This window comes from Adiantum capillus-veneris, chromosome 20 (genome assembly GCF_014529385.1).
Source record: "Adiantum capillus-veneris isolate H3 chromosome 20, ASM1452938v2, whole genome shotgun sequence".
Lineage (NCBI taxonomy): Eukaryota > Viridiplantae > Streptophyta > Polypodiopsida > Polypodiales > Pteridaceae > Adiantum > Adiantum capillus-veneris.
Genome location: NC_140950.1, coordinates 34,377,237 through 34,393,353, shown reverse-complemented (window position 1 = coordinate 34,393,353; position 16,117 = coordinate 34,377,237). Strand labels below are relative to the sequence as shown.

Below are 16,117 nucleotides of genomic sequence, written 5' to 3'. Positions count from 1 at the left end.
AGAGTGACTGGACTGTTGTGAGTCCTGCGCCTCATCAGCCTGGCTATGCTCCTCCTGAGCCTCAGTGTCAGTCATCTTCTCTTGCTTGGGGTCAGACTCTCTTCCTGACTCCTCAGAAATAGGATCAACGCGAATGGTGGATTTCCGGCCACGACTTGATTTAGGTGCCATTGCTGAAAACTTCCAACTGGGAGAAGAGTCTTTCAATCAATGAGCTTCAGCTCGAACCACCGTGATCGCCAAAATGGAATTGGAGCTGATCTCTTGAGACAGCTAATTCCAGTGTTAGAAGATTTCAGCTACTAGTGTGAGAAGATTTCAGACAGTAGACTGGACAGAAATCAGAAACTAGACTGGAATTTGGATACTGGAATAAGAATCAAACTTATGTATTGGAAATAATGTTCAGATTCAGATTCAGAGTACTGGACAAGAAGTAAGTATAACTGGAATATGTGCCATGATTGGGATTACAGATAAAAGATTACAGTGAATATGATATGATTGAGAGAGAGAGTACAGCCGACAACAACTGCCAATGATTCTCAAGTACAAGTGTAGCCAAAGTGCTAACCCAAATGATAACAATTGCCAACCCAATTACAACATAATGGGCCCTATTTATACACTTCAGGTTTACTGTGGTAATTACCATAGTAACTACTAAGTAATTCGTTGCCCGTCTCATAAGAGAATGTTCCCACATAGTGAAACTATTCAGCCGTCTACAGGGCACGTTGCCCCTCGTTACTAATTGACACCTCCATTTGGAGGTGGGATCAATGGCTCACGATCACCGGTTGATCGTGACCGTTGGATTTCCTACGGAATGCAAAATATTCCCACTTTCTCGAATCCGGGACTTGAACCCACTACCCTCTCCTCCACGGGATTGACTCTAACCACTAGGCTAACGCGCGTTCGTTGGAAGGTGTGTGTGGGATAAGTTTATAGATCACGGCGTCGCAGACAAGTTTACACCTAGTTCACACCGAGTTCGCACTGAGTTCACACCATATTTGGTGTGGTGTGCAGGCCCTCCCCAGTTCACACCTAGTTCACACCGTGTTCACGTCGAGTTCACACCAAATTTGGTGTGGTGCACATATCTTCGAGTTCACGCTTAGTTCACATCTAGTTTAAATGTCGATCGGACGGCCCGGATTGCACCTGCCTCGCGACGCCTACTGTGGGCCATTGATCCCACCTCCCTGAGGAGGTGTCATATAGTGACAAGGCATGTTGCCCTTTCTGCCCTTAGGGCGGTTACAGACTGGCTGCCCAAACTTGGGTGGCAGGTACGTGAGCTGACCTCGCCGCCAAATGCAAAAGATTATTCGCTCCGTGAGATGCGCGCTGGACAACTCTGTGGACTGCCAAGCTCCCCCACCCATCCACGGACACGGGTTGAACCTCAGGCCCCACCAAAATAGACAAAGGGCATAACCAATAGGACAAGCTGCTTTACATGCAGGTGGAAGTCGCTTTTATTAATATGGTACAATTTGGGCATAACAGTGTGTAAAGCCTCCCCGCCCGTCGCCTGAGGTTATGAGCAGAGGCTTCGGCAGAGCCATGAGTTCGCACCCAGCCTATCCGCCCAATGAACTCCAGCTAGCATGGCGCCGGGTGTTGACACTGCTTACTTTGCAGAACTCGCCTGCGCAGGCTTCCCAATCCTCACAATCTTAAAACCCTACGAAGTATTCTTTCTGTTGAAACTCCGGGCGTCGTATTTTCTCTCTTTGCCCCGATGGTGCCTTAATCGTCTTCTTGTTGTGATGGGGCCTTGAATCTGATGGTGCGGGGACTAGTCTCGACAGGTATCACAAGGGAAAAGACAATGTGAGAGGATAGCGAGTAAAAAAGGCTTTGGCAAAATAACCTTATTGCAATGGTTGTCAATGCGAGCAGAAAAGGCTTCGGCAACATAACCTTCTTGCACTAGCAAGCACTAGATGCCAATGCAAGCAGAAAGGGCTTCAACAAGAGAACCTATATTGCACTGGTTGCAAATAGAAGAGGCTTTGACACTAAGTTTTTATGCATGCAAAGCTTCAACACAAACTCTAACACTAATTAATAGCATGCGTTGTTAGTGAATAAGGCACTCGAGATGGAGGTAGCACACTCTACACAGAAGGTTCTTTCCACCTTATGATACAGCATGAGCCAAAAATGTTAATATGTCTTCTTTTTCTAAATATACACTCACTATCACGATACCAAAGAGGAGGCCCAATATGGTGAGGTTTTTAATGCCCCCATATGCTTATGTCATTGTCTCCACTTTATACACAACTGTGAGAATAGCCCTAACAAGGGGCACCTACAGTCCTCCCAATGGAGAAAAGTGTGAATGCCAGAAAAACTACAAGAATCCAAAACACCTAGAAGGAAATGGAGTTGAGAACAACTACTCGGATAGAAGCAAGACCCATGTCAATGTGCCAAAAATTTGCAAGACCGATATTCGAATGAATATGTTCAATTAGAAAAATTGCAGAGGCAGGGCAATGGACTGATTGCAAAAACAGAGGGTCCGGTGTCATATGCACATGAGTCAAAGCTACTTTGAAGAAACAATTGAAGATCATGTTTTGTCAAAACCAGTCTTAATGTTAACAAGACAAGTGACTTGTTGTACATGCTACAATGAAGCTGCAACCTAGGGCACCCACGAAAAGCAGCCAATTTTTTGCACTCAGAATATAATCAAGGACATGCATAACATGATCATTGCTAGCCAGCATATTGAAAAGGATGTGGAAGACTTGGTGCAATTTCTTGTAGGACAAGTACATAAAAGTTACAGTTTGTAAGCCCAGAAAGATTTGAGGGAAGCTGACTACTCGTCCAAGCTCCCTCGATGTCAAATGCTATTGCCAGCCCGCAAGAAAAAGCACTTGGCATGTGTATCCCAATAAAAAAGAACATATGCCGATCAGCCTATATATGGAAATGTATTCCAAATGGATAATACAAGTGAAAAGTGCTAGAACAGCAGACAGTAGGTGCATGCCCTCAACTTTTCGCAAGCATCGACAGCTTTGTCGCAACAATCCCACGTCAACGCAGAATGGTTTCGACAATCATCCGCTCACACTTGCGTCAAGTCGGGCGCTATTTCGTGTGTTCCATGATTGAAGGAATTGGGGATTTTTTTTTGTTCAATTCAATAGATTTCTCTCTTTAATGTTATGAATGTTTGATGTCATGAATGCAACAACTTGTTTTCTTTCTTGATGATTTTGTTCATAAGTAGAGTGACAATAGTATTTCTGGCTTGTCCATAGGAAAAGTGAGTTTGAAGATAAAGGTTATGGAAGGAAGGAAAAACTTAAATTTTCTTTTATAATGGTAAGGTAGATATATATTCTTCAAATATTTAGGGGCGTTTTGAAATTGATTAGTTCTTCATGATTAAAAAGCCACTAGCTCAAACAATGTCATGTAGTTGCATTGTGTGATTAAGATTATTTTATTTGTGACATAAAGGTGTCCTAATCTCAAATGGTTTTGTTGCTATAATAATGCTACTTCATCTTTGGCATCTCCTTGTAAGAATCAACATATGCTATTATTTTGTTATCGCAGCTTTCAACATGCTTGGCTTTCAACATAGAATGGGTGTGTTGATTACAATGAGTGTATTGATTACATGATAAATGACATTGTGTAAAATAGGAATGTTAGTAATGATTGTGCAGTGATTTAAAGGGTGGTTTTTTTTTTTTGAAAACTTGGATGTAGTCTTGCAATTAGGAGAGCCTCTCAAAGAAAAGGATGAAGTGTGCTATGTGTCAGTCATCATAGAGGACTTTGATGACAATGATATTTGTGGTGATGAGAGCGAGAGCACAAACATTGGAAAATCCGCTTGCACCTTTGCAATTCATTGTAAGTGATAAAGAATGCCTAAATGGACTTGCTCGATTATTTTGTTGCTCAGAAATACTCGCTCGCCAATTTGTTTAACTCCGTAACTCCCTGCTGTGTGTGGATGGCAAAGTTCAAATATGGCTTTGTGATCTTGCCCTTAGCGTCGGAAAACACACTCGATCAGAATTGAGGGTGGCAGGTAGAGCAAGCATCCTCTTGAGAAGGGTTGTCCTCCCTAGCTTGTCATGCATGTGAGGACCTTGAAGAGCTGCCTTTACCAATGTCTTGTGCTGCAGTCTGGATCCTTGCCTTGGCTCGCTTGTGCCATTTCCTTACAGCCTTTTGAATTTTTTCCTCAAAGATTGTCTTCTTCACATTTGAGCCTGTTAAGAATGTCAGCTTGGGAGTTGCAAATGAATCTACACATGCTCTTCCAGTATCTGTTTTCAGCCAAATTTACAAATAACAATGGCCAGTCGCTCCTTGTTGCATGCCTTGCCCTTAGGTTTGCAAAGCACACTTGATTAGAAATGAGGATGCCTCCTCAAATCTAGAGGCTGGAAACAACCATTTCAATAGGGCCAGCATCCTCTTGAGAAGGGTCATCCTCAATAGCTTGTCGTGTATGTGAGGACCTTGAAGAACTCCCTTCACCACTGTCTTGTGCAGTGCGGATCCTTGCCTTCGCTCGCTTGTGCCATTTCCTTACAGCCGTTCGAATGTGTTCCTCAAAGATTGCCTTCTTCACGTTTGAGCCCATCTACACTCACAAAGCCATCCAAGATTTCTTTTAGCATGCTTTCAATTATACCAAGACTCAATGCACATAAATTGTTGGCATTTGCTCACATCTTTCCTTACACAAAGTGCATGCATTCTGCCTAGCCTCCTGGTTTATATCCTTAGCTAATTTCCCACTGAATGCCGGCACCAATTCCAAATAGTACGGAACCTTAAGCAATGATAAGGATTTGATCATACTCAGACACATCCACATGCACTTACAGTTGCCAACATGCCTTATTCACATGCATTTCTATCTTGTCCACATGGATGCCTTTCTAATAACATCTACACACAAATTCAGTGCCTCCAGCTACCATAAAAATGCCATTGTACTGACTAGGTCAGATGCTACTAATTGCTGAAAAAAAGATTTCTATGTCTAGATTTGCTCTACCTTACAATACTTAACAAAAAGCTTCCGTTACCCTAGTTTAGGATTATGGAATATTTGATTTTTCTTGCAGTTACCAATGAGTGCCTCCCAACATACATACATACATACACATATATGTATGTATGTATGTATGTATGTATATGTATGTATGTATGTATGTATATATATATATGTATGTATGTATGTATGTATATATATATATATATATATATATATATATAGATATATATATATATATATATATATATATATAGATATATATTTGATTATGGAATATTTGATTCTTCTTGCAGTTTAGGATTATGGAATATTTAATTTTTCTTGCAGTTACCAATGAGTGCCTCCCAACATACATACATACATACACACATATATATATATACATACATACATACATACATATACATACATACATACATACATACATATATATAGATAGATAGAGAGAGAGAGAGAGAGAGAGAGAGAGAGAGAGAGAGAGATGAAATGAAGTGAAATGTTTATACGCCTGCAAAAGGCCCGAAGGACCTATGAGACCTATCACTTACATCATCATCGAATGTGTCAAGTGTCCAATACAAAAGTTAATGTAACTGTTGTAAAAATCAGAACAATGAGCTAAAAAGAAGAAGCCAGCTTGAAGAACAGCCCTTGAAGTCTGATAGAATGGGGGGAGAGAGAGAGAGAGAGAGAGAGAAAGGGGGGGGCAGGGGGAGAAAGGGGGGGGGGGGGGGGGGGGGGGGGCACGCTTTCTTATAAGAGAACTGGCTATGAGACAAAACCATGTACAAATCATCAGCGGCAACCTGATATGATAAGATACAATCAACAAAAAAGAGTCTCTGCCATGATGTATGATTGGTGAACGAGTGTGTGGATGGTATACAAAGCATGATAGTGTGAATGAGTGTGTGGAGTCCCAAAGAGTTGGTCTAACGGTAAGGCCTTGGCTTCTCAACCTATGGGTTGTGGGTTCAAATCCTCCGTTGGGTCCCCTCTAGGGGACACCTTGTGCTCACCCGGTGTTCACGTTGCTAGGGCTCTTGCCCTAGAACACTCGAGTGCATCCTCCTCTTAGGGTGTGTCACCCAAGGAGGAGGTTCCTAGCTGGTTGCTATGAGTTCTCTCCGCCGTTCCCAGCACGTGGTGCATCAATTAGGTGGTCATGGTGATGCCTACGCGCGGCCCTTGCCCGATGGTACGTGGCCTTTGCCCAACCATGTTTCATGGCTAATATTTGGAAGGGATAAGCACCTCCCTTACCCTCTGGTGTGTTGTTTTTTTTAAAAAAAGTGTGTGGATGGTATAGAAAGCATGATAGTGTGAGGGAGATAGATGAGGGAGCTCTACTCACTATGGGGCTCAATGCATATCTATATGTCTAGGAGAAAATAGATATATTTCTCCTCCATCTTGCGGTGGTACATGGCCTTGCATGATCTCGGCAGGATCAGTAGTCCTCTACTGCCATCTCTAGCAGTATCTATGATGTGCTATGATTCTGCAATGGTCTATCCCACTCCCTGTCTGTAACAGATGCTCTTGGTGCCAGTACATGCTAGGTCGAAAGCGACCTGGTGTCGTCATTGCTGTGTCCCTCCTCACAAGTAGCTGTGTCACTGCAACAAGCACAGCTGCAGACAAAATGTGCCCCGGACTCGACCCTCAGTCTGCATAGCCTGCACATCTTGGCCTCTCGTGAACTGCAACTTAATTCAAACGCGTCATTGGTGCAGCTCTTGTGCTGGGATATTTTCCACACGCAACTGCACAACCAGTCAAAAACATCTCGGGTCTTGTCCTCCATAGGGATGCCACAATCAGCTGACCCTACACTGCCACAGCAGCAATGCCACATCACCACAGCACCAATGCCACATCATCCATCTGTAAAGTCCACCTTAGCACTGTCCTACGACCTGCCATATTGTCATGAGCGGTCCATACAAGCTGCCACGGTAGCATCTTGGCACATCAACATTCGGAGAAAGATGTCTGCCTACTAGGGACAATAGATGGCAACACAGGAGTAGAGAGTAATGTATATCTCACTCAACACCAGGCACACAAAACAGCTCACTCCTTACTATACCGCACCTTGGAGATGCGAGAGAACAAACATACAAAAGGTGGAACTCTAATAGATGAGTCATGATTGTCCAAGCTTACGTAGTGCCCAGCAAACTAGGTTGAAAGAAACCATGTGAAATTTTCCCGGATAGGAAGTCTTTATTTTGCAGCCCCTAGAGGCTAGGACCCATAATTATGGACCCTAAGATAACTCGAACTCACAACCAAATACAGGCGTACTTCAAAGCTACGGCGAAGAGAATAGGGAAGTGTGGCTCCAACAATGTGCCACCTGGCACCAGCCTCAAAGGCACTTTGAGGCAATTTCTTGATAGAGAAAGCGTACTGTGGAGCAAGCAACCCACAACATCAATCGGCAATGGGCTATAACCACTGTGTCACCCTCATTGCTCATGGGTGGAGTGACACTAGGAAGAAGTCCATCCATGGGCTCATGGCTTATTCGTGGGATAAGATGCATTTCATCCATTCGCATGATAACTCTAAGACAGGCATATCCGCCAACATCTTCGCTCAAGATTGGGTCACAAAACTGGTGACCATCAACAACCATAACCTCTTCTCGAGTTCTTAAAGAAATCAGAGGCAAGGTCCTTTTCATGGCTCGTTCAGAACTTACATTGGTCTGATTGTAATTGCAGGCCTATAAAAGCTACAGTTGCTTGATTAGCCTTTAAGGCTGCCACTTCACATCATGAGTATGGTCATCTCAAAGGGACCTCAGGCAGGATGCAGTTACTATGAGCGGCGTTTTTTCAGGTTCAGAGAAAGGGCCACATCGAGCTTGCAAGTTCCATCTACCATATGATATTCACCTCCGAACATTTGGCTGCATACGTTTTCAGTAGAAATAAAAATTTTCACTGGAAAAAGGGAAAATCTGCGGTTGCTATTCTGGCAGTTCAGACCTACAATCATCATTTTCCTTATCGCAGTCGCGCACAGCTTCATGTTTCAAACTATCAAATGTTCATGTTGCCACCAATTTATAATGGCAAGACAATGACAAGGAAAAAGAATATAAGTAACACCTGAGATACAAGTGCATAATCCGGTAGGGTAATAAGTCCGCAAAGCATCTGTACAACAATCCTGCATTTTAGCCACAGCAAGTTCAATGAGCATTACAGTTGAAATTATTATTTGGAGGTAACCACACAGTTTTTGGCTTGTCAAGTGATGTGAGTAGTTTAATGTGAATTGGTTTGCTCATGACTTACCCGATAGTAATGCGACCTATAAGTAAGCTTGGTTGTCGGTACAAACAGTTATCTGGAGGAAATGTGATCTGGATGAACAATCAAAAGTTTACTTAGAGACTAGCACATGTTTGTATGTAAAAGACATGTGTAAAGCTACTACAAGCTATTTCTTCATACTATTATATCTACTAGAGATTCAGAAGGCTCTGTATGGCACTTACTGCAGTCCAAACATCAAAGGAAATCTCCAATGCATTCTGTCATCAGAAAAAAAAGTTCATAGTATTGCAGAGTCTAGACATTCCTTAATTTAAAGCAATGTAGTAAGCAAAGCTAAGAAGGTTTTATGTGCAAACCTGAAATAGTATAAAATGGATGCATAAGAGAATAAATTGTGGACGGTTGAACCAAAACAGCTTGTTATTTGGTTCAACATTTGGTATCCCCACTGTTAAGGGGTTTGTCTCTTTGAACTGAATTGCCATTTTTGTAATTATATGCTGCAATTTTGTACCTATTGCAAGGACAAGCTGTTCCAAAACTTCAAATAAGTAAGGATTTCATCACCACAAGAAATAACAAATCACTACCACATTTTCTGGAGAACTCACAATCAAGGGCACGGCAGTGAATATAATGTGACTCTCCCAACCTGAAAGAGAAGGGAATGTAAACCGGGCTAAGCATTTAAACTTTAACATCTACATGCAGTAATGCATACGAAAGGGTCCAAATAATCACTCACCATCAACATTGAGCAGCCACCAGATAAGAGAATAAACCCATAGTCCAGGTCTGTCCACACGAAGTATAAATCATAAGGTTTACACAAAAGTCTACAAGTGGTTTGCTTTAAACACCATTAAAGAGCTAAACCCGAGATATCAAACAAATTCTGCTCTATGATCCTTGAAATACGACTCAGTCCAGTATAGTTATACTTCATCTGATTGCATAAAAGCAGTATAAAGCTGGCATACAGTTTCTCCAAGCTGGGCATTTATAGAGTAAGACTGGTGTTGAGGAATAGTTGGATCATGATTCTCAGACGGGAAAAGTCTATGTTAATAAAAAAGACACCTTAAATACAGTGGGATCATATCTTTAATGTGGCCAGGTCTACATGCATATAGTGAAACACAAGCACATAATATGTATGCATACAAATTCAAAGGAAATTTAAAAAAGATCGTTTTCTTCATAAGTAATTGTTAAATCATTGAAATTATTTGAAATTTTATACATTTTAAAAAGGTATATTTGAATGCTCTTAGTTATTTTGCATTATTTTTTATTAGATTGAAGTTTTGCATTGTTTTTGTTATTTAATTTTAGTTTTTAGAATGTAACATTTAGAACTTGATTTAAGCTTAAATTTTAAATTTTAAATTTTAAATTTATGTTTATTTTTATGTTAAAAAGTTAGGGTTTGAATTTATGGAGCTGAGCACAAGAGTTCACGTAGGCATAGAGTTTACTGTTTCCGTCCATTTCCTGTTGTTCTATTTCCATAGTGTGTTGTCAATCAGTTGCTAGCTATGTGCATTGTGGTTTTCTTCTGAGAGGTTTCTTGTGCACATGCCACACTTCACTGAGGGACACCCCATGACCCAGTTTTCCTTCTATATGTGCTCTCATTTTTGGCACGCCTAGTGGGACCGCATTTGAAATCTCACTCAAAGTTGGCCTCAAGGTTGTCATACACAGCTGCTCTGTATCAAGTTGGTCTACTAGTAATCCTGGTCCAGAGCTCGTCCTGGGTTCTAGCCCTGCAAGGTCAACTTCTACCTAGTCTAGTATTCGTCCAGGGTACCTCTAGTGCTAGTGCACTGCTCGTTCAGGGTCAACCACCACATGGTCGGCCAGTACTGGTCTAGAAGTAGTCCAACGCTTGCCTTGGCCCAGTACTCGGCCAAGCAGTCAACTTGGTCTAAGCTGATCTACTTGCCCAGCTGGTCTACTTCACCACCTAAGATGGACTAGCAGTCTTGGCTAAAAGTACCTCTTCATCAGCAACCCATGTATGACCCATACCAGGCAATCTAAGAAGAGCCAGGAGTCCTCTTCAATCATATCACAGAAGGCGTCAACACTTTGTTCCATCTAGGAGTCATCCCCTACCCCTTCCTACATCCGCCATCTCCCCTTTCCCCTTGCCTGTTGTATCCCCTTCCAGCTCACCTGTTCTCCCTCTTGCTATCCCCTCAAATTATATGACTATGGAGCATCGTCTAACTTCTGTCCTGGCAAGAGTCAACATCAAGTTTCCCACATTCAAGGGACAGTCCACTGAAGATGCAGATGGTCATGTCTGACAGCTTGTCTCACTGCAGAAATCGAGGTCTCAACCACAAGGATGCCTATCCGGTCTTGTTTCCCTCCACACTAAATAGCCTTGCCGACAAATCTTAAGCCAGTTTGGGGAGACCCCCTTTACTGAGTGTAAGGCTCTGAAGATCACCTTCTGCAATGCCTTCCGATCAAGAGACTATCAACAGAAGGCCCTTGATGAGCTAGAAAATACGATACTTCAACTTGGTGAGAAGCATCAATAAAAACTTCATCATGTCGGGATATATGTTTTGGATTACACATAGAGGCTTCTAAGATAGCTACACAATCATCATTTATTGAAACATTATGCCTCAGTGCTAGAAATAAAGTAATCTACGATTTTGGGGGACATACCTGATGCCAACTACGTACTTGTAATCATCTTGAAAAGACCGTCGAATGTATTTGTGGAAATTAAAACTAGCATTGTTTGGCATATGGCTCTAGATCACAGGAGAAAAAAAGAACATAAGCATTGTTTAAACACCATTGATCATAAATTACTTCGCAAACTTAAACAAAGAAAATCAGAGTGAAAAGGTGTTTTCTACAGTGACACTCATATGCACCAGCGGCCTTGACTAAAGGAAGAACCTCTGGGAACGTGCATGCATGCTTGGGCACATGCAGGCCGACACAGATACATGCACTCTTTTTGTGGAGCTTGCTAGGAATCAAAATTATGCTACAGCATACAAACTTGCAAATATATGTAAACTCAAGTCTCACACAAGTCAAGAGAGCATAGAAGAGCTTGACTTGAAAATGAATAATCAATGTCCCTGGTACAAAAATAGTTAGCGAGGAGCGAGGAAGTCTTACCATAATGAATCCATAGCGAAGGGTGTGGTAATCCGTTTCGCGAACTACATTGTGAAACTGTTGAAAAAAGGCAACCTAGAAAAGCAACAAGCCAATTACTTTTGACAGAAAAAGTACATTAAGCACGAAAACAAAAGGTAAGCTTCATTTGATCACTCTAATTGGAAACAAATATGAACTAGCTAAGTTTGCAAGTCTTTGGTGAAGTCAAGAAAAGGCGCACAGTACTTACAATAACAACAGAATTGGAGAGCACAGTGACAATTTGTCAAAAACTTTTCTAAACATTAGAGTAAGAGTTTAAAAAATCATCTAATCAGGGCTTTAAAAGAACATGCACTCAAGCCTTACACATGCTGTTTTCTACGACTTGCTGTGAGGGTAAATAGATGCAATGTGCATGAGGGGATTACATACGCGGCTATCTGTCATACACAGCACTTGATGACACATGAATATACTGTAGTTAAAGGCTCACATAATATTAGGCGATACTCACAAGGAAACTCCGTTCCAGACTCCAGTTCCAAAGTCACCCATTTCTCGTTCCCATTTTACTCTTCCTAAACAAAATTTTGCAGGATACATACAAAATATAACTATATGAAGCCATGTCTGATCTGCTTCATTGAAAAGAGCAAGTCATTTCCCTCTTAGATGGCCTTGCGGGTCTCATTTTCATTTACCCATTCCATGTGACTGAGCATTAGGCTCTTGCTCCCTTTTGTCAAGGAATAAGGAAGTTTATCCTCTCTTTGTCTAAATCCCTCTACTTTTGATGTCAAGGGTAATCAAAAATCTACAAGCTAGAGTACCTTAAATTGATTGCCTGCAGTTCAACAACAAAGGAAACAGGAAGATAAAGAAAACTGAAACAAACATACCACATATGACATGAATGTATTTGTCTTCCACTTATTTAATGCATGGGCCCGCATAAAGGTTGTCTCTCTTGTAAGTCGCACGCCATCTGTTAAAATACAAAGCATGAGTCTCATTACTGAAAACGGATTACCACACCCTTCGCTATGGATTCATTATAGTGTTAGCATTGGAAAAAGATTAGTGTTAGCCAGACTCAGGTAGAGATCATCTACTCTCATATTCTTTGACAAATGCAAAAATTCAACCCTTGACACTGAATGGATATATCTATTCATAAAGCCAGTTAGGGATGAGCGGACATGCTTTATTGCTGGATACTTTAATGCAAGATTATCCTTGTATAAGCCTCATTTCAATCTCCAAATTTACTTTGCAAGGCTCTCTCCTAAAAAGCTATCTTTTAAAACCCTACATGTGTTCCATATCAATACATCTGATTACCCTTCACCAGCTCTGCCAATGTGATTGACTATTATCTGCCTCTCGGAAAAACAGACTATTTTTATTTCATAACTTAGAGAGTAGCTAGAAAGAGAGGCTTTGGTAAGTGCCAACTGAGAAGCACCTCCACGCAATCTGCCGGTTCGCGTTAGAACAATTTTAAATTAAAAAGTGCACCAAATTAGCTCTTGAAAAAAAAAACTGGCCTTACCATGAACACTCAACTCCGCTTTTATGTGGGCTCTACTTTCCCAGGCCTTCCATTGACTGACCTATAACCAGTATGAAACTAGTAAGGAAGCCATTCCTCATGTTAATGCTTCATGATAAAGACTTCAAAACACTGATTTCTTACACTCCACATCCCGAGCGCAACAATGATCAAAGAGCACACAATGTGAGTTGTCACGAGCAGGAATATCAGAATGTGTAGTTGATGTAAGTTTTCCAAAGGCATGAAGGGTGAATAACCCTACAAAACCAACAAAGAGATGTCTCAACCTGAAATGTAAATCTTTGCATGAGAGAAAAAATTCAAACACTTGATGCCCACATGATTGCATTACAAGAGTCCCTACGGCCCTGCTAGCAAATTGTGGCTAAAAGATGCTTACTTGATAGTGTTGTATGACGTGTGTCCATTACAAGCACGCATCTGTGAATGAATGTGCACACACACATGCACACAGTTCGCACATGCAAGAAGTTTGTGGTGTACTTTCTAGTGAGACCTTGTCATCCCCACCTAGTTACCTACCCCCTCAGCCATTAGTTATTTCTTCTCCTCAGCTCTTTGTGGGTGTGTGCATGCTCGCCACACGACGGAGTTGGTACTGATGTGCCTGTGGGCACCTCAGGTTGATTTCTTGGTCTATTGACTCTTTTGTACAAATCGTATAAATGCATCTTCCTTGAAATGCTTCACATACAATGTGTGTGGGTTATTAAATAATGACAAATGGAGGATAACTTGGCACAATGAACATACATGTAGGGCTGACATTGTGGTCATCCAAGAGCATAATTAGCATGAGTTTGCAAGTCAACCCTCCTACTCTACAGGCTACTGGATTGCATATGCTATTTTGCTGATTTTCATGTCAATACAGCGTAACTTGCAACTTGTTGTTCTTACAATGGCCCAGCTGTCGATCGATAGTTGTCCAGAGTTAGATACAAGGTCATGTACATGAATTTTCTGCAAATTCTACATCTGCATAATCTATAGAAAGGCTGACTTTGGCAAGAATGTTTGGCTTATCCTTGGTGTTCAAACCGCTGATTCTTGGTATGCGTCTTCCTCCCGCAACCCATACACGCAGTCATGCATCAGAAGGTGGCATTCAATCACCATGAACCAAATGATGGGTGACTTATCACTTGCTGCTTCTCTAATATTCATGCAGACGTTTGATAGTAAAATAGTTGTTGGTAACATGAGATACAGCCAGTTAACTGGCATACATGTTGACACTTTTTCATAATCAAATGTATCTAAAGTGATGTAACAGACTCACCTCTTTGCAGATCGAAGAATGGACTGCCGGTGCACTCTCAGTTTGTGTCATCGTTTCTTCATCAGTGGTGCCATTGGTTGGCTTGTTGCAAAGCAGCATAGTTGCAGTCAATTTGGTTGGGACACAAATTTTGGAGAAGCTATTCTGCCCAAGCGTGAGAGCAAGTGAAATAAACCCGGCCATCATCAGCTCTGTAGGAAAGTAACATCGTCAGGCTAATAATGTGTGTGAATGGGTGAAAATGAGCCTGCACAAAGATTGGTTTAAGAAGTTTTACCTTCTTTTACTTTCTCAAAGGCTGCTTGCAGTGCTTTTAGCTTGTAATTCACCAAGATCTGGGCAAAAAGGCAATGAGGATTCAACAGTAGGTGAGTATCAAAATATAGCAACCAACTCTAATGACAAGAAATCGTTGCTGCAATGCAACGTATATATGCTCTTATAATCTGCTTCAACAAAATGCAAGATTTATTTTTCAATCAGAAAGCTAGTGTACCAATCAAAGCTAAATCATCCAGGGGTCAATCACTGTAGAGCTAGCTACTAGACACTTAAAAAGGTGCCGACGCACGATACCCGAATCTTTTGGGTCACGGAGCGGTGTTGGTTTGAGCGTCAGTATATACCAACAGTGATAGTGGCGCTCATACCAACTGTGATACCAATGCTCACCTGCAGCAGTGCCCAATAAAGGCGTTTGAGCCCCGCAAAAGCACATTGTTGCATGCTACATTTTCGCAATATGCCATACTTAGCTCCAAATCGTATGAGGAGCACACACACCACATGATTCTTGCATTTGCACAGGTTGGGTGTGACTTGTCAACATGAGTTAGAACATAGAAAGAAAAAATTGTGAGCTCATCACAGGTACATACCTGGCCAATGAAGTACACGGCCCGCTCTGCAAACAGCGAGCTGAGGATGAAGACTCCACAAGTGGCAGATATGGCCCATGTGGGTGTGTAAAGGAGGCTTTGTTCTTCAGCCATAACAACTAAACCGTTTGGAGAAGCTTGAAGGAGCAAGAGAAGGAGCTGCTCTCGCTCTATCTGTCTCTTGGGCACACTCTCTTTGAGAAATCTCTTGCTTTTCTGTGGAATCAAGCTTGAAGGAGCAAGAGAGAAGGAACTGCTCTCTCTAGCTGTCTCTTGGGCGCGGCGCACTCTCTTTTTGTAGTCTCTAGCTCTCTCTGTGTAATCTCTTGTTTCTGCTCCAACAGAAAGTGGCAATATCTTCTCGCACTCAAGCCTGCAGGTAGTATTTGTGAAGCTCCAGGCAGCAAGCTTGGGTACATGTTTACATGAATATATAGTGCCATTTCAAAATTTCAAAGTTGGGTGCTACAGTTCGCGAACGAGCACCAATGATCGAGCACCAAATTTCAAAACCCTCCAACAAGAAAATGAGGACATGCATGATGCACCACAAAGACCATTTTTTTCAATCATTGTCTCTGTCCGAATGCATGCTGAAGCGTAGAGAGTCGAGACCCAGGTCCCACAATAACAATGCACGTTTGATCGTTTCCATGAGAAATGAACCCAGAGTCGTGACCATCTACCATTGGCTTCCTTTCAATTTATTAAACAAGGAATCCTCCAAAGATTCCTCTTCAACATCATTGTCTCAAGACAAGCGCTCCCCTTCTTTCAGGAAAGAGGGGTTCAACCCCTTGTGCAGGAGATGAGGATTTTGTCTTCTCTATCCTACACACAACGGCCAATGCGACCATATGCTAACAGCTCTGCACACTAGCTTTT

At 41.8% G+C, this 16,117-nt stretch overlaps 1 protein-coding gene across 1 annotated transcript; it reads right to left on the bottom strand.

The window, feature by feature from the left end:
* Nucleotides 1-2,760: 2,760 nt before the first annotated feature.
* Nucleotides 2,761-15,645, bottom strand: LOC147432346 (MLO-like protein 9). The gene is made up of 15 exons (XM_086491562.1): nt 15,233-15,645; nt 14,632-14,689; nt 14,355-14,545; nt 13,193-13,309; nt 13,049-13,109; nt 12,396-12,481; nt 11,512-11,586; nt 11,044-11,132; nt 9,101-9,150; nt 8,967-9,007; nt 8,712-8,885; nt 8,577-8,612; nt 8,374-8,441; nt 8,185-8,245; nt 2,761-4,642 (listed from the first exon to the last, which is right to left on the bottom strand). Exons 1-15 carry the CDS (start codon nt 15,344-15,346, stop codon nt 4,433-4,435), a joined length of 1,431 nt encoding a protein of 476 aa, XP_086347688.1. The 5' UTR covers nt 15,347-15,645; the 3' UTR covers nt 2,761-4,432.
* Between the last annotated feature and the right edge of the window lie 472 nt (nt 15,646-16,117).